General features: G+C 45.0%; 2 protein-coding genes across 5 annotated transcripts in view; both read right to left on the bottom strand.

Moving 5' to 3' along the window:
- Nucleotides 1-11,207, bottom strand: part of fyn (FYN proto-oncogene, Src family tyrosine kinase) — a 58,764-nt gene extending 47,557 nt beyond the window's left edge. For 3 of the 4 annotated variants that reach the window (XM_022764307.1, XM_022764348.1, XM_022764325.1), the window contains exon 1: nt 11,077-11,207. The gene's annotated coding sequence lies outside the window, so the exon portion shown is untranslated. Of the gene's footprint in view, nt 1-9,116; nt 9,214-11,076 lie in introns of those variants that run through there. The other variant, XM_022764316.1, reaches the window with a different exon arrangement.
- Nucleotides 11,208-12,706: 1,499 nt separating this feature from the next.
- LOC111237269 (organic cation transporter protein-like) lies at nt 12,707-21,604 on the bottom strand. Its single transcript, XM_022766300.1, has 12 exons — nt 21,254-21,604; nt 20,094-20,197; nt 19,823-19,977; nt 18,872-19,040; nt 18,247-18,370; nt 17,458-17,564; nt 16,628-16,839; nt 16,401-16,509; nt 15,166-15,378; nt 14,380-14,437; nt 13,976-14,077; nt 12,707-12,793 (listed from the first exon to the last, which is right to left on the bottom strand). Exons 1-12 carry the CDS (start codon nt 21,602-21,604, stop codon nt 12,707-12,709), a joined length of 1,791 nt encoding a protein of 596 aa, XP_022622021.1.
- Between the last annotated feature and the right edge of the window lie 1,965 nt (nt 21,605-23,569).

The following is a 23,569-nucleotide window of genomic DNA, read 5'->3' as shown; positions in this document are numbered from 1 at the left end:
ACAACGAAGGGGAGGTCGATAAACACAGATTCGTCCAGTGTCGGAGCCGCCGGCGTTGACCTGCAGCCTGAGTGACCGCCACGTTCCACTGCTCCGGAGTTTTTCTGTTTTTCTCCAGGTGGATTTTTCTTTTTTAGAAATGCATTCATTCATAAATGTAGAGCATCGAAACTCCCTGACGCCACCTGGCACTGCACCTCTCATTTCATGCACAGGAGCATGTTAGTTAATGGAGGCTGTGTGATTATTTTACAGGAAAGAAAACAAACCTCACGAGTCACGTAAAATACGAACCATTTGTGGGAAATAACTGCTGCGTGAAGTTTTGACTGACGGCTACAAAGGTTGTTTTGTGAGGTGACACTGACTTTGACCTTTGACCTTTAGCCACCACAATCTAATCAGTGCAGGTATCGTGTCCACGAGAATCGTACGGAGCCAGTCGACTGTCGACGGACCGGTCTCTGCCCTGGACGTACACGGACACACACACACACACACACACACACATCCAGCAGTTTTAATCACTCACTTATATTCTGGACTTTTTCTGGAACGTTCCTCTCAGCCCTCAGGGTTCAGACCATTAGGAGAGTCTCCAGTAACGAGAGAATAAGTGCTTTGTAAATCTCAGAACTGTGGAAAACAGAGCAGTGAAACCATTTACAGTTGTGATAAAGGAGCTCAGATCTTTTAGTTCTCCTGCTTTGGTAAATTTTTCCGCTGATGCTTTGATTGAGACTCAATAACTCCCGACATCAGAATAAGTCCTTTGTAAACTTCAGAGCTGTGAGCGAATAAAAAAAAATAAAAAAAAGTACAGAACTAACCCATGAAGGGCTTTTCTGATGCACTACATGGCAACTTTTATTCAGCAGATAAATCTCCACCAGGCGTGGATAAACTTTACAGTAGCTGCCAGCTCTCTGACTGACAGCAGAATCACACAGTGGAGTCATTGTGTGGCAGCAGGGTCGGGGGTTAACTGCATGGTGCGCCTCCTAACTGCCCTTTCTTCACAAAAGACGCGCTGTCTCTGCTGCCAAATACGGTCCAACTCATTAGCTGCTGCTCTGACTTTAAAGCTCGGCCCTTGCTGATCTAATTTAATCTATCTCCGTGGCTTCACTGTTTGTTAGCGGAGCGGCACAGACGCTGCAGATGCATGCGGCTTCGCTGATGTGATGCAATCGTTTGTTTTGCAAAAAGCAGCCGCCCACGTGAAAAGCTGCTGCTGCTGCTGCTGCTGCTGCTGCTGCTGGTGCTGGTGGTGGTTTGTGGGGGTCTGTTACATGAATGTTTCCTGTTATTGGCTGTATTAAGCCTCCACAGACGGAACAATTCATTTGACTTTGAAGTGAGCTGATTTTATCTGCACAAGATCAATACATGTGAAGCAGAGCATGATGGGGAAACAACCTGAAAAATATACATTATTTTGTGTGTAGCCCATTTTTATCTGGACAGTCACGCTCCAGTGGAACCTGCAGATTATTATCAGCCGAAGTTTGTTTCGAAACAGCGTTGGAAGCCGTCACCGCTCGCTCGGCCCTACCTACTGTTTTCAATCCAAAATCCCTCAGTGGAACAGCTGACTGGCCGACATGTGGGCGAGTGAGGTGGTGTAGAAATAGTAGAAGAAGAGACAGCGGAAAAAACAAAAACAAAGATAATGAGGACAACAGGAAGAGAAGGTCTAACACTTCCTTTCAACTTTTTCTCACCTGCTATAAATGACATTACACACCTTCTTTTATTTTACTCTCTCTTGTAGCCAGGGCAGGGAGGACCGTTACTATAGTAACATCATTACTAGAGTGGGACGTGAGTAAAGTGCAGGTAGTGTTCAAACGCTCGGCCAGGAACTAACCAGCGTTTTCAGCTGCTGGTTGTCCTGTGTTTATTTTAGAGCCGTGTGAGGGAGTCTCAAAATACTCCGACCTCAGTGTGAGTCAAACATGTGATTTAAGTCTTCACCAGCAGAAAATTGCCATTTGGCCGCCCCACATGTCTGTGGACTCCTTCTCCTCCTCCTCCTCCGCTCTCTGCCCGTCGGCCCAGGCAGTCATGGTGACGGGCTCCCAGCAGGCCTTGCTGCGAGTGTTGTGGATCCCCCCCCCGGCCCCAGAGGGAGAGCTGACTCTTGTCTTTTCATCAGCAGCCCCTCTAATAAAACATAATGGCAGTGGGGCTGCGGGGCGAGTCATTCAGCCACACTGAGCTGTCACATGACCCAGCGGAGGCACAACGGGTTCACTCATTCTGCCGCTGCCTGGCTACCGGGGCGGATGAGTGGGCTACCGGACTGAAGTGACACACAGCCGGACCCACACAGAAGGTGCCTGACCTCTGGGCGGGAAGGCGGGAGCTGAGCCGCACAGCCAGAGTTCAAGGCGGGAAAAAAAAAAAAAAAAATCAGGCTTTGTGCTGATTTTTTTTTATTTCGTTTAGCTTCATTTCCTCCGAGGACGCTCGCTGCCAACTCCATACACTGTATGTGTCTATTAGAGCAACTGTCACTGCCAACCCCCGTCTGACGGCCTGGGGAGGCTGAGCAGACTCTGTTCTCCTTTAAACGCTTGATCACTGTTTTATCAGTCAATTACTTTTGTCAGTGACTCACTGATTAAACTAGAATTACCCCACATCCCTGTTTATTTCAGATATTGCTGTGTGAAGTCTTGAGTAATGGCCTTTGACCACCATATTTATTTAATTATCTAAGTCGTTTTTTTTAGAGATATTTTTGAGTTGAATCATCAGATTATTCAAAAATGAGAATAATGGTTAGTTCCTTCTCAAAACGGCGGTGAATTTCCTCCACGCTGAGAACAGTAACAACAATGAAACAGAGGAAACTTCACACGTAAAGAGTCTGTACAATTCACCGTCTCAGCTGCAGGGACACGCTCCCTCACTGGCTTCCCACCCGCGATCACAGCCGCTCGTACTCTTCGGGGACCGGGGGCCAAGCCGGGGGGGCCAAGCCGGAGGTGCCCCCCCCCCCCTGCTTTCCGTCTACACCGCAGACGGAGCCGTTCCCTGTACAACTGAACATAAAGCTCCTCGTCAGCCGCCCACGTCTGGTTCAATTCAGGGCCAGTCTCTGAAGGGTATGTAGGGCTCTTTGCCATTTCAATAATAGCTGCATTTGCAAAGCTTACAGCTGCAGGCTACAGCCTTTACACGGATTTAGAGCAACCTTACAGACGGTGGGGTAGTTCAGTCGTGTTAATATATTTCCGCTGCCTGTGAGGTTTTTTTTTTTTTTCCTGAAACGTTGCATGAAGTTTCTGGTGAAGACGTGACATGCTAGCACACCGGTTAAATCCTCAACGTTTCATCCGCGTTCCCACGAGCCCTGACGGATGAGATGCGATGTGATTGACAGGTCAGGACCGTCGGTGGCCTGCCGGCTCTCACACGCAGAGGCTGACTGACAGACGCCGCTAAGGAGTGGATTAAAATGGCCAGTTTTCCTCCCGGCAGATTAGAGTTCTCTCTGCGCTGGATTCAAACGTGGGGGAAAAAGAAAACTCCAACTGTAGCGACACGCTTGACTTTGAGGGCGACAGAGCGTCTTGTTTTCCAGCAGAAACTTGCCTATGAGCTTGACCTATGGACCCGTCAGTTGCCTGAGATAATCACTAACTGGGATCAGCGCCTCACGGCCGTCTGCCTCCACCACTCAGACCAGTCTCAGATTACGTCCCTGTCATAACTGCTGTGTGTCTCGAGTAAAAGTGTTTTTTTTTTGTGAGGTCACGCTGGCGTTGACCTTTGACCTTTGACCACCAAAATCAAATCGGAGCGAGTGAAGCCGCGTTGACCAGCTTCTCCAACCCTGATCAAAACCACACTGTATATACAAAACGTCCACAGAGGGAGTCACATCTCTGGCGCATCAACATGCGACAGAGCGTCCTGAAGATAAAGCCCTGTCACTCCGCCAACAGGGGTTTATCCCTCGGTGATGTCACAGCCGGTGGTGAAGGCCCCAGCGCCAACATGACGCCACAGACCTGGACGAGCGATCGTCTCCTTTGTCAGCATCTGGCAGCTGCATCAGCAATGCAGAGAAAATGACGCTGCACAGTCAAGGCGAGAGCGCGGAGTTACACAGAGGGCAGACAGGAAGCAGAGTTCAGGAGACTGTGTGCTGCAGTGGAAATTGGCCATAATAGAATCTCTCTGATACACGGTCACTGTCTGAGGCTCAGAAGACTTTTTCCACATAAACAGAAACTCACATTGAGCTCCGGGAGGAAACCTGCGTGCACGAAGCTAAATCAGAAACAGTGAAATTCATACAAAACCATAAAGCAATGCATTTTTGCAATGCAGATTTTCCAGCAGCGTGGTGCACGTGCAGCACAGTCTGGCTTTGTTGAGGCAGAATATGGCCTTTGTCACTCACACATGACATTAGACGCAGCTGGAAATTTCACAGCAAGTTAATTATGTATGAAAAACGTCTCTCGGCCATTAACATATGTAGAGACACGGGCGCTTTTGTTTTCCCCTTCAAAATACAAACACTTGTCATGGGTCCGCCCGCCGCCGCCGTAAACATATCATTAATAAATAACGAAGCGTAGTGAGATGTGTCGTTCTCCTCGCTCGCCCTTTCAGCGAGGAGAACGACGCCCACATGATTGCTGCCTCCAGACGCTCCAGTGTTCACTGTGCTCTTAAAGCTAGTCGTCAACACGGAACCATCCCATAATTCACATCAGAGCCAGATACAGATCAGAAAGTTATTAATAACAGCATTGAGATCAATTCACAACTTTTACTTTTACAAATCTTTCTTGTATTTCTCTGCAGTCGACACACTAGAGAGGTGGAAATGTAAGTGTCACCGTGTTGTCGTGTGTTAACAGCCACTGTGTCTGTTTACCGGCTCTGTTTCTGTTTCTGTTTCTGTTTGTATTTGTGAGAAGAAGAGAGAGAAGTAGTTAACACACTGTGAGGCAGCGCTCGGCAACTGGTGAAAACGGCCCGCACCAGCAATAATATCATCTTTTTGCCTAGAAAATAAAAGCAGCAACGCTTCATTTCAAGCTTTTGTGAGCTTTTATTCTGAAAAAATTCTGAAAGCTGACTTTCCTCACCTCTGGAAAACTATTTCCTGTGGTAGTCATTGGCCTGTCAGTCGCCTGGCAACAAGAAGTATCACAAAAAAAAAAAAAAACTGAAAAATAAAGGGGGAGAAAGAAATTGATAATCGATTGAGAGAAATGAAAGAAAGATTAAAGACATCTTTGCTCATGTCTCATGTTAGCACTTTGTAGATCTATAACTGCAGGGGAACTGTGTCAGCATGTTCACATAAAGTAGAGCAAACCACCAACCAGGTCAGTGAGAGACACACGATTTATAGTAAATACACTGACACAGGTGTGGAAGTAAAACATCCACCTGGCCACACATTAACGCTCTTCAACACATTAGGACTCTTTAGTTTCAGACCACGTCTTTCTACACTTTCAAACACTGTGAAAACTTTCCATTTAACTTTTTCTAACGCTGCTTCTCCGAGCGCCACGTGACGCCGTGGATCTCTGGATCTCCGGCGCCCTGCTCGGACAGATGTGGCTGAAACCTGCTGCAGGAATCTCCCAGCTGCCGGCCCAGGGGCCTCTGCACCGGGGTGACCTCTCAGGTCGGGTGGTTGGCTGGCAGAATTAAAAGATTTCTGCTTGATTCATTCAGCGGTAAGGTTTTTAAATATACACCGAGGCGCTCCAATGCACTATTGAACTCATGAATAAAGGCTAAATGGAGTCGAGAGCTAAATGGAATTGGAGAGATTAAGAAAGAAAAAAAAAAAAAAAAAAGCGAGGGAGATTAAAAATGGAAAATGTTGAGCAGGATATGAGAGGAAGCCGTGTGTGCTGGTGCTCTCATGCCTTGCCTGTGCTCCAGATGTAAATGAGCAACTGTGATTATGTTCACAGGAAATGAAGCCACACTCGACGACCAGCAAACTGACTTTGCACATTTCGGGGGGGGGGGGGGGGGCTGCACGCTGAGCGCTAACACAAAGAGGAGCGGCGGCAGGTGGAAGTGGTGGGCTGATAAGGGATTGTGCGCGATGCGATCAGCGTGATAGGATCTGTGTCACTCCAGCTCCTCGAAGCGAGACAAACAACTCCTGCTAATTGAATTCCTTTTGAAGAAACACCCCTAAGACGGACATCTCCGTGGGGCCCCTGGTTTTGACAAGCTTTCATGCAAGTGCATCGCTTTCACACATCATTTCCTCCCATGGTATCACTGCAACAGTGATCCAGCGGCAGACGGCCCGGCTCGCAAACATCCCTGTTTTTAATGAAGCTGATGGATCGTGTAAGAGGGAAAGTTCTGGGTTTTCTAATTAGCAGAGAAAGAAAACCGGGGAGTTGTGGTAGCGAGACGCTGGAGGGGCGGATCATATGATCTGTAGCTCTGCTCTCACATGTCAGCGCTACGTCCCCACCGGCTCTTCATACCCTGCGTTCATTTATCCGGCTGTAACAATAACTTCATTGGAGCCTGCGAGTATACGTCACAACTCCGCCACCAACTGCAGGGACGCAGGGAGAGAGAGGAGAGAGAGACACATTTCATCCCCCTCTCCACTGGAAGCGTCACACAAAGGACGGCATTGTTGTGGTCGTCTCGCTGACCTCTGAGGTCCTGGCGTGATGCTGAGCGCCATGAGCCGGGGCCGCCACACCCACTGCGAGCTCCCTGTGACGACGTCAGCTCCTGGACTGGGGGTATCCCAGGCCGTCTACACCGTGCACGTACTCTTATCTATGGACGTGCATGAGCCGCCTCCGTATAATTAATAAATCATTACATATTAGAGGTGCAAGGATACGCAAAACATTTCAGTACGCACCTCGGTCCTGAACATTACGATACTTTTCATTTATTATGAATTTTTTTTACTATTTCAAACTCGTAACTCATTAACAAACTGGCCATAATTTCAAATGGGATGATTTGTTAAATAAAATACATAATAATAATAATAATAATAATAATAATAAAAAAATCTAGGAATTATTGATATTGCTGTAATAACAAAGATCCATTAAAGAGAGAGAGACAGACAGAGAGAGAGAGAGAGACAGAGAGAGAGACAGAGAGACAGAGAGGGAGAGAGAGAGAGACAGACAGAGAGAGTGAGAGACAGAGAGAGAGACAGAGAGAGACAGAGAGAGAGAGAGAGAGAGAGACAGAGAGAGAGACAGAGAGAGAGACAGAGAGAGAGAGAGAGAGAGAGAGAGAGAGACAGAGAGAGAGAGAGAGAGAGAGAGAGACAGAGAGACAGAGAGGGAGAGAGAGAGAGACAGAGAGAGAGAGAGAGAGAGGATGACATACAGCAAAGGGCCACAGGTTCTTTATATAAGGTGATGTCGGTTTGTTGTTGAATTGTTTTTGTGTGTTTATACGATATCTAGAAATTTTACTCTGACGACAAACAAACCAAAAATAAAGGGTCCACTTGCTCATCAGCAGATGAGATGGGATATTGATTGCTCAGTTGTCATGGAGATTAGAGATGCTCTAATGCCTGAACTCTGCGTTCAGATTGAACAAGTACACAAATGCAAAAGATATTATTATTTTATGATCCAATCTGACTTTCTTCTTCTCCACTGTGTAACAGCAGAGTGGACAACTCAACTTCCTGTGCAGGCCACGACTTTACAGTGATGAAGAAGAATTGATTCATCATCCAGGTGTGAAACTATAATCTTTGTCTAAAACTGGTATCAGTACCAGAACAACTCTCCAAGACTTCCTGTTTGGGTAAAGTGTGTGATTTTGAAGTAACAGAGATTAGAGGTTACATAACGCCGGCGACTGATGAGGTCTGGAGCTTCACCGTGGCCGATATCAGCTCTGTGCAGCCACATCTGTTCAAAATGGCACCAGCCACAGAGCGTACGGAGCCCGGAGTGACATTAGGAGTGATGTAACCACTGTAAGTACACTTCACACCTGCGCGTCCCGCTAAGGTGTATTCCCCCTCTCTGAGCCGGGGGTCCGCTGAGGACAGCTACATCACAGCACTGCAAGACACAGCCTCACCAGCAGGAGAGGGGGGGGGTCCCAGTCAGACTGGGTCCAAAGTGGGTCAAAGCCAAGGCAAGTTTAAAAATAGAAATCACTCAAGAGTAAATACCTGGACCACAATCTTCCAAATCTGTGATCACAGAGAACATCAGAAAATATCAACATCTCTTAATGTGCAAAGCGAAACTTGTGACAGGATTGTTTTCATTCCACCGCAGTGAGAAAAGTACAGCAGCAAAAAGTTCTACCTATTATGCAACGTACCTATCCTGTTACATCAGTGGTTCCCAGCCAAGAGGTCTGAACCCACAAGGGGTCATGACCAAATCTGAGGGGGTCAAACCATGAGAGAAAAAGATGCTTGTTTATTATTTTCTCAGTTCTTTGCTTTTCACTTGTAAAAAATACTTTATTTTCAATTATTCAAGCCTCTAAAACTGCTTTAAAAACCAATCAAACACACCATCACCTGGGATGAGAGGTCATGAGCAAACACCGCTCAGTGTTCAGGCTCCACGACCCAAAGACATCAGGAGCCACAAAAGAAAAAGCAGAAACCACTGAAACTATAACTCCCATAACAGATTGAACCAGTCGACAGTAAAGTACACAACGTGTTCAACACGTTAAACAACTCAGACGGACCTCTTCGACATCCAACCAAAGCTGTGTTTAGACTCATCCAAACAGACAAAGGTGGAACAGGCGGAGGAAACAGGTGGATGTGTGAAAACTGTGGGACAGTTTGGAAATAACTGGGCGATTAATCTGATCTCATTTAGAGACTACGATTTTTGGCTTCCAACGATCATGAAAACAAGATAATCGAGATAAAACTTTATATAATTGAGCCGCATTCTGTTTCAAACAACAAATTTCACACAAACAACAAACATGCATGAAATCTAAAAAACCAAACTGTGGATTAAAGTTTATTATTCGTACTATTCAACTTAGAAGAGCAACTCATCAGCAGACACCGCACACACACACACAATAGCACTGCGTTAAGATTTCCTGTTCCACGGTCCGAACCCTCTCACCTCTGTGTGTGACAACCTGCCTGATCAGGTCTCTCCTGCCAGCACTTAGTATCCCTCCGTCAGTCAGTGGCGGGGTGAAGTGTGATTAGGAACAGAGCTCTTTGGCAGCGTCTCGCCACAGAGCAAAAAAAAAAAAAAAAAGAAAGGATGAGAAGCCGTTTGAAAGTGTCTGTCTGAACGGGCCAACGAGCTTAACACCAACAGATATCGTGCACGCCTCTTCCTATTGTATAGCACCAGCAGAGAGAATACAGAGGAGTGGCTCTTGACTCATAACTCAACCTGACTACAGCAGGATTTTATTTCTGCAAAAAAGCCGACGAGTCAGACGGGGACATCTGCAGTACACAACTCCACTGCAAAAAAAAAAACAAAAAAACGGCAGATTTAAGACAAACATGGAGGCAAGGATTTATCTCCTATCTCTAATTTTCAAATCTGGCAGGATTAATGCCAAATGCCCAACAGATGTCAAATGATTAGGATTTGTAAAACATGATCTGCACCTTATTTTGTGTATGTAAAGCTTGTATTTCCTAAAGCACACTGGTTCCTGAGTTTAGTTTCCGAAAACTACAACTACATCTCATCAGAGATCATCCCGGCGGCCTGTGGACACGCATCCGCTCACGGTTTATATTGCTTCCATGCACTGCACCTGCAAGCTGGCCATCACATCATATGGTGGTAAAACAAGCAGCTTTGTCTTCTTGGTGCAAAAGTCTTAAACTCGGGGGAGTCAGCGAGCTGTAGACCGGCTGCTGGCAGCGTTCAAAAACCCAAAGGAAGCCGGGATTCTGAAAATAGGGATAATAGTACTTCTCCAGACTCGACATCAGACTGTAGTTCCTGCAGTCTTTCCCTTGAGTAGCGCCTTAAATAACTTCACCAGTGACCAACAATATAATCAATTACGGTAATTTAACACAAATAAATGTGCAGAACAATTGGCTGCGGTTCAGACTTGGCCAGGTTTTTATGGGCTGAAGAAATGGATGAAGGGATGCCCATCAATAATTCAAAAAAGGAGACAGAGGTGACAAGAGCGTTTAACCCCAATTCACAAAAGGAAAGGGTGGAGAAACTTCCCTTCGGTGATTAGGAAGAACAAGAGGAAGAGCAGCACAGTGCATATGAGCCGGATTACAATGCAGGATTGATATGTGAAACTTGCAAACACACAGTAGGGGTGCAAGAGTAAAAACACCACGTTATCGTCCAGCAGTCAGAATCAGAAGCGATGCCTGTGCACTTCAACCTGCACAACAACACCGTGTATGTGGAGGAATGCAACCTGGTCCTCAAAGTTAACTGCGTGCATGCACAAGCCTCAAAAAAAAAAAAAAAAGCCTCCTAGATAAGACAGCCACTGTGAATCATGTGAGGTTGTGTCCTTGATCTGACTCCTCCGAGCATCAGTAGGAGATGCTGCTGATGCTGCTGATGCTGCTGCTGCTGATGATGATGATGATGGGAGCGAGGGAGAGTGCAAAAAGGGGGGAGAGTATGGTAAACAACCGAGCAGAGAGGATCAAAAAACCAATGCGTCAGGACGATTTGAAGGCTAAACGCCTCCTGTGTGAACATAAACAACGTAATAGCAATGACCGTGGATAACCTACTTGTCTAATTTGCTTCGGGTTTCAGTCAGACTAGATGTACGCTTCTGTGTTTATATATATATATATTTATATATATTTATTTATATATATGTCTCACTGAATACACACAGAGGGGATCGCATTTAAAACAGCCGACGCCTCACCTACACTAGCCTTTCCATTCAGAGGAGGCAGACAGGGATGTAGCTAGCTAACAGGCTGAGCACGTTTACGTTCAAGAGACGTCAATAACAATAATACCTGGGAGAAAGAAAAAAAAAATCAAAGTAATTCATTCCGCTTCAGGGATAGAAGCGATGTGAATGATGAGTAAAAAGAAATGTCAAAGTGTTTCTTACCAGTTCAAAACGCGTCTAATAATCCGCTGCTCTATATTCCATTGCCGTTATAATGACATAAATTGGCAGTGATGAGGACTGCGCTGCTGTGGTGGCCCTGATGTCACCGTGGTGCTCGTCGTAGCCGCTGCGTGTGATGGCGTTAGCTCTGCAGGGCCACAATGAAACTGCTGCTGCCTTCACTTGCTGTAGGAAACATCAAAGTTACATAGGCGTAAGCGAACGTCACAAAAACAGCAAAGGAGGGGGTAGGATACGTCGAAGAATTAAAAAGGGAATAGGACCGGGGAAGGTTGTAGGTTTTTGTAGTGGCCGGCGTGTCGAGACGCGGTTAGGAGGCAAAAGTCGTGCTAATTATTTATCGTAATTACTCGGTGATTTTGATTAAGTTGCAGTAAATTGTTTATCTAGAAGTGGCGTTGTTATATCGCAATGTTTTGGTGTTTGTTTTCAAAAAATGAAACACATGCCGCCATTAATAACTGACAGTTAATTCGATTATTATTTTTGTTGCCTGTATTTTCATCAAGAAAAAAAACAAACAAAAAAACACATGTACCGAGAGTTTCGATTCCATAGCTTTTGGAGCAAGTGAAGTGAGCACGACTGGCTTGGTCCTTTGACTGACAGGACTCCCGTCCAATCAGAAATCAGACAGCGAAAAGGGGGAGGAGGGGCGTGGTAGTTGTAACAGATTTCTTCGATTAAGATGTCTAATAAAACTATGACAAAACTCAAAAGAATTTTATGCAGGTATCACAGCAGAACTAAAATGTTCCGGATTTTTTTTATTAGCCTTTAGAGGCTTAAGAACGTAGAAGATAAAAGTATTTAAGGTCTCCATAAAAGTATAGTTCCACTGAAGCTACCAAGAAATTCAGTTTTATTGCGCTATTTTAAATTTCTGAAAGGTCTGAATGTAGTTTTTGAGCTGTGTGCTAAGTGACGTGCTGTCTATTAACTGACTTCTGATTAACCGCTGTAGCTGCAGTGAGTGTTCGGTTTTTATAACTTGACGTTGGGCCGCCATCTTGTGTCTCCACGACGAACAGCACCTTAAAGTCTCCTAATGAAATATCTCAACAAACTGACATTTACAGAGAAGACGCAGCTGAAAAGTAATGTTATAACGGGTCAGGGCACTAAAGTAAACGTAAGTATCGGTCTGAGTATTAATTAGTGTAGAATCCGTTTTTCATTTCAAATTCAAAACCGAAAGAAACCGTTAAACTGTTATTTGCTTGAAAAACAAAACAACATACAGCAAATGTACTTTATATGTTAGGATTTCTATTGATAACGACAGCGTTACAGTGTGTTTATGTGCTGCAGTGTCACAATTCGTTGTTCAATGCTTGTTTTGTTTTTTTTTATCATTAAAAAATGTATTTAACTGTACACAAACAGACAGTATTACTATTATCATCATCTTTGGTTTTTAGATATTCAAAGGTCCATGGTAAACATTCATATTTAAAACAACCAAAATAAACACTTAGTAATTAAAGTAGCATAGGTTGGGGTTGTGGCTGGGAGGGCCTCACACCTGGTTCTTGTGTTGGGCTTTGCTTGTCAACCCTTGGCACTGGCTCCAGGCCCCCAGCCCCTGCTGCCTGGGCATTGGAGGGCCTCACACCTGGTCCCTGAACTTGGCTTTGGTTCCCATCCTCTGGCTGGAGACCAATCGACACCACCCTGAGACCAGTGCTTTTATAACCTGATGGAAGAAACTTAAAACACAAAAAAAAATTTTCTAGCAAACCTTTATTGTACAAATAACATCAGGTGTATCAACAACTTTAATCACCAGACATTGGTTCTACAAAATCTCTGCATATAAAACTAAACTAGAGGTCAAAAGTTTTACAACGGCTCCGTTTTTACAGTTTTATTGACATTTAAGTTGCTTCATTTCAGAGACATTAAAGGATGGAACAATTGAACTAGGGATTTAAAAACAAAACTATTACTTGATCATTGAAAATTCAATATTTCTGCAATTTACATTATTTTTCAGTTGTTGTTTTCTTCTGTCAGTCATTTCAATTGAATAAAAATAAAAGACATACTGTACATTTCACCTTGTACACCAAACCTCCCACCCAGAGCTTCACTTCCCTTCATCCTTGACTGACTTTCAGATTTGTTTATAATCTGGACTTTGTGCCAGTAAGTGTCTATTCCAACTCATAGGGAAAACACAAAGTAATAGGTTGGCATGGCTGGTGCAGATAACACTGGTAATCAATCAGTTTTCCCTGGCTGCACTGAGCTGACAGGAGACACCCTACAGCGCCGTGGATTCAAAACTAGAAACAGAAGAAAGATACGAGACTTCCGCAGCCTGGACTCAGCCATGCTCGGCCAGTGTGACGCAGTTTTGGAAGGATTTGTGTTCATAAATTTGTGGTCCCAAGATAACGGGATAATTATCTCCCTTTCTCAGCTTTTTCGCCTCTTTTAGCTTATTGTTTTAGTTTTTTGCCCTCAGGCAGCTGCTTTCAGCAAAAAAGCTGCGATACACATAATATCCACGACGTGTTCAGCACAAAACCACAGACAGACAAAGTTAGTATTTAGCTAGTGAGGACAGTGGAGCATTTAGCAGCTGAAGAGAAGATTTCTTTTCCAGACCAGGGCTGAACACTGGACTCACATTCATGAGGTAGCATGACTCTGTTCACTGGATGTGTAAACAGGGAATTGTTTGCTGAAACAGCTTTACATTGTGATGTCAGTGTTGTGTTTACAGTTTGTTCTGCTGCCACCAAGTGCTCAAAAATAATTACTGCAGTTTTAATGCCTGAAGCGCTGTGATTTCTGTAAATTGAGGCAGTTTGAAAAGACACACTTGTGTCTTTTCAATGAAATCACCTAAAAAATGATAAATCTGTGTTACCTGAAGTTCAAAATACAGATGCTGTGGCAGCTTAAAGACGATGACCATGAGACCAGAATCCTCAGCTCCTAGCGACTCCTTACGTATGGAGTAAGTTTCATTCTTAACATTACACAACAATCAAAGTGAGTAATTTCATTCAGCTATCAAAAAAGACAAACAGTCAGCTGATGATATCTAACACACTGGAAGACAATGTATAAAAACAAACGAACAAATGTAAAAAGTGAAAAAGAGTAAAAATACTTGAGCACAAACTTTGGGCGTCTTGCAAAGACCCACAAACAAAACAAAGACTGATCTTGACTTCCACTGGAAGCATAGACTTGTGTCTTTGGTATAGTCCTGAAAAACACTGGCTGCGGTGCCGCTGGTGTTTGTCAGTCCATCCTGCTGCTGCCTACGTTCGTGTTCCTCAGAGACGCGTCGAAGATGACGAGCTTCACGCCGCCATCCTCCTCGCTGCCAAACAAAGTGAAGAGAACATTTAACTGACAGGCAGCTCCGTGCCTCGCTACAGCTGCGTGTACTACTGCAGGGTGCGGAGGGGAAACAGAGCAGTCTGGTGTTAGATCTTCAAATCCTTTTAGAAGAGGGAAACATAATCTGCCTTTAAAGAGTTTTTTTTTTCCCAATTCAATGACCAACAAAACTGTTTATGTCTAAATAGTTAATATTCCAGATTTAGTTTTCATATTCAGGATAGTCTCAAAGTAGAAGTCCACAGGGTTCTAGTCTAAGTCAAGTGTTTTTGATTTTGTTAAGTCAAATCTGAGGTAATGAAAAAATACATGCATGCAGCATTTGCTACCAGGCTGCAGGTAAACAACATGATTCAGAAAGAAAAATACTAAACAGAATGATAGTTTAACATTATTTATATTACTTATCAACAATTATCTTATACCCTGTCATCTCCCACTAAGTTACTCAATCTGAATGCGCTGTGCTGCTCTTACTGCTACAACCAGCTATGTAATATAAAAACAGTTTCTTCAGAGAAAACAGGGCAGAAACAAGCAAAATGTCTGTTATGATATCCAAATGTTTAACCCTTCTATTACTGATCATTGCTATTCTTGTTATTTTGGTTGTGATTTACCACTTCCTGCAGTAAAAACTATCTGCTGTTTGTAATTTGGGTGAAGTGACCCTTTACAATCAGTGGTAAAACAGTGGTGGTGTCAGACCTGAGGCCGGTTCCCTCGATGTCTGCGATGGTGTCAGGTAGGGGCTTATTGGCCGTCTCGGGCAGCAGCAGGGTGAGGGCCGAGCCCAGCAGGGGGCAGAGACCACACAGGACCATGGGAGCCTGAGGACTGATGCTCCTCAGCAGATACATCATGGGAGCCAGGACGCCTCCAGTCCGAGCACACATGGAGCCGATGCCGATCCCATTTTGTCTGTGAATCAGAGAGTGAAGGGAAGAGAGGGGAGGAGCCGGTGTAACTGTGGTGTAATTATACAGCCTATAGGAAACCTCTGATCCGTATTGATCTTCATCAGCAACAAGGAGAAAGTGCAACAACATCAGTAGGACATGTATCCTGCCTTTGTGAGATGGTGACCCGTAACAAACTGTAGAATTTACACTATATATACATCAAACTGCACATTCAACTTCTACTTTAAAGTCAGATTTTCCAGCATCTGGTTTGTATCTATCGCCCAGGAAAGTAACATCTGTAATAAATCAGACAAACGGACACGCTCTAAAATACTTTTCTCCACTTATAGTTTCCACTGTCTCAAACTGCAGCTGTTTACAATAAGAGATATTCAAACATATTTAAATTATATGACCACTTGCATTTTTATGTCTCATTCTCCGTGCAGGACCCGGAGACAGAGTTTCACTTGTGTTTTCTCTGTCACTGTCAATAAATATCACTGATTATACACTATGTTTGTTGTTTTTTATATAATCTGTAGCTGAAAATGTCTAAAAACAACTAGACCCGTGTTTTACATGTTGTTGAGATGTGTTCTCACATTATCCCCAGATGTTTCCATCAATGTCTTCAAAACCAGAGAAATCTGTGATTTTAATCATGGCAACATCTCATTGGTTGCCTGTCAGTGACATCATATCCTCTACGATCATGTGTCAGTGTGTTTTGTCCGACAGAAGCTCAACATCGACTTTTATCTAGTTTTTAAAGTCACGTACAGTTTTTACACCTCGGTGGTTTTGAGCTCTGTATTCGAACCAGGACGTCTGGACCTGAAGTTACCAGAGAAACAAGCGGCTCCCAGCTGCTGGAGACGTCCTGTCCTGTGTCACTGAAGAGCGTCTGTCAATCTCAGATTTTTTTTTAAATGTTATTTTTGGGGCATTTTTCCCTTTATATTCAGGTCGCTACAGGGAGAGAGAGACGGGGAAGTCAGGGAGAGAGAGAGGAACTTAACATGAAGGCCTACTCACCTGATGACAGTGGGGAACACCTCCGCCGAGTAGACATAAATAATGGACAGAGAAGCTGTGATTCCAAACTTCCCAATCATGGCCAGGACTGTTTTGATGACAGACAGGTCTAGAGGAACGAGGGAAAAGGAAGCGGCGGGAAAAGCTTAAAGTAAACATGAAAAACACGGATAGATAAGAGCTGAAAAATGTAGTTGATAGAACGAGAACAGTCCGTGTGTCCGTACCACTGGGGATGAAGATGGTCAGCAGGCAGGCGGTGCCGCCCACCGCCAGGAAAGCCAGCTGGGAGATTTTGCGGGAGCGGTTGAGGGTGAACAGGGTGATGGTGCGTGCAGGCATCTCCACCAGGCCGAAGATCATCTGGGTCAGGTAGATGTTCATCCCGAAGTCGGAGATGTTGAGGGAGAGGCCGTAGTACACGAGCACGTTCACAAACCTGAGACGGCCGAGGAAGAGAAGAAGAAAAAACATCATTTAGGAGACAGCTGTGTGACCTCTGACCTTCATCATATTATCAACACTCAGTGACTGTGTTCAGCAGACACATGAGACATGATGACACAGTTAGTGAGTTAGAAAATTTCAAATCATTATGATTAAATACACGTTTGTTTGCAGGTAAAATGAAACAATCTCAGGAACTGAATTTCACAGAAAGAAGAAACCCCGCGGCTGTTTGCCGCTGTCGTTCCTCACACCACCACCTGATGGTGCCAAAGTAAAGAATCCTGAACAGGGTGACTTTAATAAACTCTCCTCCTCTGATACAAGAACAGTTTAAATCACTCAGCTGCTCTGGTTTTTATCCCTGAACAAAAAAACAACCAAAAAGAAAAAATTTGAAGAAGTTCCTTCGAGGCTTAAAGAGATATTGCGTTCAAAAGGCCACAACCATGTTTTGAGAGGTCACCATGACCTTGACCTTTGACCTTTGACCACCAAAATCTAAATCGGTTCCTCCTCGAGTCCCAGTGAAGGTGATACCGGGATATCGTGAGGGAATATCAACGTATTGAAAGTGATGTGAAGACAAAAAGCTTCTGCTCGTACTCACCAGAGATAAAAAACAATCAGAGACTGCTTCCTCATTTTCGGGGTTCGAACCAGGTCTATGAACGAGTGTTTTTTCCTCAGCTCTGTTTTCTCTTCAACTTTATACATCTGGTGAAACAGTTGAGTGAGAGACAGGCTTATACAGTCAATGAAACACGGAGCTGTTTAAGGAGTTTGCATGTTTAAATGATAGTCACCAGTCCTGAAAACATTTATGCAAAGTGAGGACAGTTCAGACTTAGACAGAGCCATCTGCTTAACCTGTGTCACACAGGCACTACACTCTCACTGCTACCAGAGCAAGAGCATGACGTCGCAGACGTGCAAACTGGTGTGTGACTTCATCTGGCGACTTTAGCGACGGACCGGAGGAGCCGGGGATTGAACCACCGTCGTCCTAAAAGCCTTTTCTCTTGTGGAGTTAAAAGTTAAAAGATACTGTTTGAAAATATTAAGTATGTGTGAGCCGTAAAAACATGAAAGAAACAAGTTTTCAACCAACTCATGGAGCTAACTTCAGGCTAATTAGTTAGCCATAGTTTTTAATATCTGGTAAAATCACAGGCAAAAATCACAGGTTCATCTCTGTGTGAAATAAATGACCCACTGTTTCAAAAATGGCAAATTTTGTGCCGTTATCACTGTAAACTTTCACATGAGCTGTGTGAGAATGAAAAGCTCCACAGGTGAAGCAACAAGGTGCACAGGGCTCAGAGAACCGTCCATGGTAACAGGTACTTTGTAAAGATTAAATAAATGAAAAATATCTATAGACGTGTTGCAGCTGTACCTCAGACATCTCCAGATCTTTGGTGAGGGGCTTCCCGTTCATCTGCGCCGCTTTCCGGATCAGCTCCCACGCCTCCTCCTTCCTGTCGTTGGCCATTAACCAGCGAGCCGACTTTGGCAGCACCCTGAAATTGTAAAGACAAATTGCTCAGATGACCTACTTACAGTCACCTGCACCTGACCCGCTGCGCTGCGGGGGAAACGCTTCCACACACATCTCACACTGTCGACAAACTTGACTCGCCATGGCGAGAAAAAAGGGCTGGTGTGACTAAAAACATTTGCTCAAACAGCGAAATGGAACGCAGCCGTTCATTCATTTTCTGTCTGACAATTAAAAATGAGCATCACATGTAAGATCTACGGCGAGAGGCGAAGAGAGATTCGATCAGTTCATTTTTCCTGACTGTTACGCCAGAAGTGTGAGAGGAATGTGGTGCCGAACACGCATGACAATCAGTATTAGCTACGCCTTTTGCTTTCAATCACAGGGGATGAAGTGGGATTTCCTACATCACAGACCTTTTTTTTTTTTTTAACAGATGCTGTTAAAGTCCTTTTTTGTTAACTACGGAAACATACCTTACACACTGCACCAAATCTGGGTCACACCGCTGCCCACTCACCAGATGTAGAAGATGAAGAGGAAGCCAGGTGCTGAAATAGCCAGCTGCAGTTTACGCCAGTCTCTGATGAGGTACGCCACTCCAGCCAGCATAATGTAGCCGAAACCGAAGAAGTAGTCCGTGATTATACCGGCCAGCATCCGCTGCTTGGCTCCCGTCCACTCTGTGCCTGTGTGGGACAGAGACAGGGCCGAGGTCACACGGCAAACTGACTCTACACACACTAACAAAATAAATGACATCAACATCTAATACGCTATTTCTGTTCACATTTTATAGTTTATAGTAAAGTGATTAACTACAATCAGTGTTAAAGGGATAGTCTAGAGATTTAAAGGTGCATGTCAATTAAATACCCTCAACTGTTGTCCCTCCCTTCAGAAACCAGGTAAATGCCCTCGTCTTTTGGACTCCACACCAACACGTGAGCTTTCGTTCAAAATTTGCAGTCTCCAACCTCAAGTGAGGTTTTAGTATTCCTCTCGGTGGTGTCGCCTGATTATTCATCCACATTTAGGTACAAAACACTGTTGCTGCGCTTATTTTGAGTTGACAGAAGACTGCCTTTATTTTCTCAATAAATAACAAACAGATCACCCATAAAAAACCCTGCTCAGGGTCGTCCGATGGCCCAGTGGTTTTCAGGCTGAGGGACCTTTGTTGATTGTCATACCCCTCTCTCTCTCTCTTCCCTTGTTTCATGCCAAACGTTTTGAGATCTCCACAACCTGTTATTCAGTAACCTGGGAGCTGGTAAATAGCTTCAATTAGCTAAACAGTTTCCTTTGGACGCTGTTAGCAGTGAGCACCTGCAACATTATTTCTGGAAAGACATAAATCAGACCAATCTGCCTGGCTATTTTCTTTAAATTGAGTGAATGTCTCTTTTAAATCAAAAATAAACAATGAAAATGAAGCAGAAAAAGCTTAAAGTTTCTCCAGCGCACTGACCTAGAACGAACGCATTCATTATGACACCGGAGATGGACATGCCGACCATAAAGCGAAGGGCAGTGTAGACGTAAAAATTGGGGGCGAAAGCGGCACCGACCCCAAACACAGCCTGGATGGCCAGGTTGACGAGGATGATGATCCTGCGACCGTACCTGCAACGAGACCAAACATTTTCCAACTTTTTTGTGCTGACACAAAACAAAAAAAAAGGAGTTAGAAGGTACGTCGAGTATTCAACGGTGAACTTTAGATAAACGACATCTCTTACTTATCAGCTAAGCTCCCGAACACTGCGGCTCCAACAAGGAGGCCAAACATGTAGATGGAGGAGCCCATGTTGTTCAGGCTGGCACTGTCACAAACCAGGTCCCACTGCAGGGAACAAACACAGTTACATTAGGTGAAGTCAGGAATTCTGGCGTGTACGTTCATGCTCCCCAGAGGATAGTGACTAACACTTTTCCTTTGGTGCCAGTTTATGCCCACAGCTCCACTTGACAAACACTTTGGCATAGGTATCTCAAGAAGTACTGGATGCTGGATCTCCATGTTATCAGCAGTGAGCGTTCATGGTTCCCGCAGGATGAATCCTAATGATGTTGGTGCTGTATCCGCACTTTTAGTAGTTAGTTCCACTTATATATGACAAGTATCCCAAACAGGCAGATTCCTGAGCACACTCATGCTCCAGAGGGGATGAAGCTGTTTGATTTTGATGACCTCGTGGCCTTTCCCTTAAGCCACGGCACTAAGAAACAAGAAATCATCCGTTTGTTTGGTCCAACACTTTTGTTTTGTGCCGTGGAAGTTACACTGCAGTGAGGTAGGAGTTCTCCTGAGCCTGCAGAGGTCTAGTCTTGTTTTAATAAAAAGGCACAAGTTATGGCTAGATTTAGACTTTCATTGTCCTTGAGGTTAGACATAAGCAGACTGCTCTGTTTAGAGCCAGTTAATGCATATACCACTAACATCCTCCATATTGTCCACAGCTGGAACATCGCAGAGCCCTGGGCATCTTCCCATCAGGGTCCACAGTAGTGGACTGGCAGGCTTCCAGTCTTCTAAATCAACTGCAGATCTCCCCCCAGAGAACCTGTTATGTAGCTCCATGTGACATTGCTTTGTCCAATCACATCATTTCGGTCATGTAACCGCTGCTGCCCACCCCTCAGGTTCATGTGTTACAAAACCTGGCAGGAAGGCAGGGTGTGTGGAGAGACCCAGAGGATGCCTGCGCTGCGGGAGTCCATGTCTCGACCCTCACCCTGTTCAACCCTGTCTCAGATATCAGCAGAGCTCACTGTAATAAAGCTGCTAAGCCCCTCCACATTCCTGAACTTCATGGAGTCCTCATGTTAAAAACATCAGGTGAAAATGTCGATATTCAGGAAATTCAACACCCCCCCCCCCCCGAGTTGAGTAACTCACCTCAGTGACAATGGTGCTTTGGAAGGTCTGGGTGCTGTACTCCCAGCCCCCCTGGCAGCTCCCAGCAGGGCGTCCATCCCCGAGACTGACAGCGCCGCTGTGGTTCAAGGGGACCGAGCAGGACAGGTCAGGTCGGCCATCCGGGGTGGTCAGAGAGCTGAAGTTCACAGAGGCCGGAGTACCCGCTGAGGTCCGCGTGGAGCGGCATAAATGAGGAGGAACAGCCGAAGTGAAGACAGAAACCAGCATGTGGAACGCAAGAAAGATCTGAGGTAGACAGATCCATATATACAAGGTCTTCTGGAACTTCCCAAAGCCTCCGATAAGACGGAGAATTTCATCAAAATTCATTTCTCTGGCACTTGGTGGATGCACAATTCAAATGTGCCGCTCTGTCACAGATCAGGTCTGATTCTCCAGAAGATGCACAAGCAGGTAAAAAGACAGAGAGCCAGGCGTCAGCCAAACGTCAGAGATGAAAGACCGAAATTAATGTGTGAGCCAGGCTGATGATTAACAGGTAGAGAGAATGTCCTCACTCTGATGCAGTCACACCTGTGCCGTAGCTCCGCTCTGAGAGCTGCCTGTGGTTATCTGTGGTGAACTGTGCAGCTCTCCGAGGGTGACTTAACCTCCGTGTGATGGGAGTGAACAAAAGCGGGAGGGAGGTGATTGCCCTCTGTGGGAGGAGCTGCAGAGTGATGATGGCTGAGCTGCCTCCACCCCTCCCACCCCGCCTTCTCTCACTCAAAAACTTTCATAAGATTTATCTCAGGAAACACATTTTGACGTCGCACTGAGAGTTTGATCTCTCGGCGGAGGCACACACGTCTCAGTCGGAGCAGTTTTAAAAGTTGAGTGAAAAACATCTTCACAGTCACATGAACGTCTTGTTTACATTGCATAGGTATCATATGGCCTTTGTTTCAGCTGTCAAACGTGTTCAATTACAATACTGGCTAAAAGACACGCACATTCCAGCTGGTATTCAGTGATTCATCTATAATGGGATGCAATGTGGGGGGAGTGAGCGTCTTAAGCTGGTGACACAAAAGAAGCAGATAAATACAGCAGGGAGGGATTAAGGGAGGCTCCGACTTCTCCGTACTACTCTTCCATCATGACTGGCTCCCACTTCTCCAACCTTATCAGGTCATCTCCCGGCCCGAGCTGCGCTCTCAACTTCTTTCTCCGGGTGAACCTCGCACTGCTGCGTTTGCTCAGAGCGGACGTCACTATCAAAACCATTCACAAAACTGGAACAGAGCTCCCGGGAGTGGGGGTGGGGGGGTGGAGGGGTGGGGTAACTGGAGAGGGCTGACGTTTGGCATTCTCTGATGAGGTGTGTGTGTGGGGGGGGGGGCTCATACTGTGAAGGGTCAACATATGAACTCCTTTTCAAGGGGTTTATATTCCCAAGTCAGACGCGCAGCAGGAAAAGAGCAGGAGTTAAAGAGTCATTTCATAAATACACTCAAACTGTGTTACATGGTGAAAACAAGACCGCCCATTCAGTGCAGAGCAGAAACAAATGCAGTAAAGAGTGAGCGCTGCGTGTTGCGTGTTGCGTGTTGCATGTTGCAACACGCAACCCCCCCCCCACTTCCCAGGAAATAGAATACGTTACGTCATAGGCCTCGATTGAAATGCATTCAAATTCTCTGGTGCCACAATTAAAGGATTGTCTATCAGCGGTCTGTATTTCTCTTGTTGCTCGAGGGAGGGGGGCGGCGCACCGACTTATTCTTCTCACAGACAATCAAACAAAGCCTCCTGCAGGATAACCGTATCATTCGGTAACCAGGCCATCGTTTGTGTCACCTGTGTCGTTACCACACTGTCGCACGGTCCTGTGGTCACGTCAAAATAAATCAAACCATCGAAAAGAACGAAGAATAAATCAAATCCAGACGTAATTTCGTATAAAAGGTCTGAAGGATCAAAAGTTAAACGAGCCCAGCTCTCTCCAGCTCTTCATTCGGTCCATGTGGTGGTACGGTTTGATCTGTACGTTCAACATGCTTCATGTTTCAAAAGCAAACAGATCCAGATTCACTCTCAATGTCTTGAGAGTCGTCTAGACTTCCTAGATAATGTTTCGCTGCAGGGGGACGTTAGGTCCTGTCTCCTAACAGCGCTGTTGTCCGGGACATTTATCTATAATCTTTAACTTGCACCATTTTGTCTTTGAGGTCGTCCTCAGACACAAAAACGTGGAAATTAACAGACATTTAAAGAAAAATAACACAAAGCAATCGACACAATAATTTACAGAATGTATCAGTAACAGACAGTGTATTTGTTTTCCACATAAAT

Source organism: Seriola dumerili, unplaced genomic scaffold (genome assembly GCF_002260705.1).
Source record: "Seriola dumerili isolate Sdu_G_001 unplaced genomic scaffold, Sdu_1.0 BDQW01000025.1, whole genome shotgun sequence".
Lineage (NCBI taxonomy): Eukaryota > Metazoa > Chordata > Actinopteri > Carangiformes > Carangidae > Seriola > Seriola dumerili.
The sequence above is the reverse complement of the archived record's forward strand: the minus strand, read 5'-3'. Positions and strand labels throughout refer to the sequence as shown.

Coding starts and splice junctions, on each gene's coding strand:
- LOC111237269 (XM_022766300.1), bottom strand. CDS start 21,604: ATGAATTTTGATGAAATTCTCCGTCTTATCGGAGGCTTTGGGAAGTTC. Junction 18,371..18,871: donor CTCTTCATCTTCTACATCTG/GTGAGTGGGCAG, acceptor TTACAATTTCAG/GGTGCTGCCAAAGTCGGCTC. Junction 15,379..16,400: donor GTGTTCCCCACTGTCATCAG/GTGAGTAGGCCT, acceptor TCTGATTCACAG/ACAAAATGGGATCGGCATCG.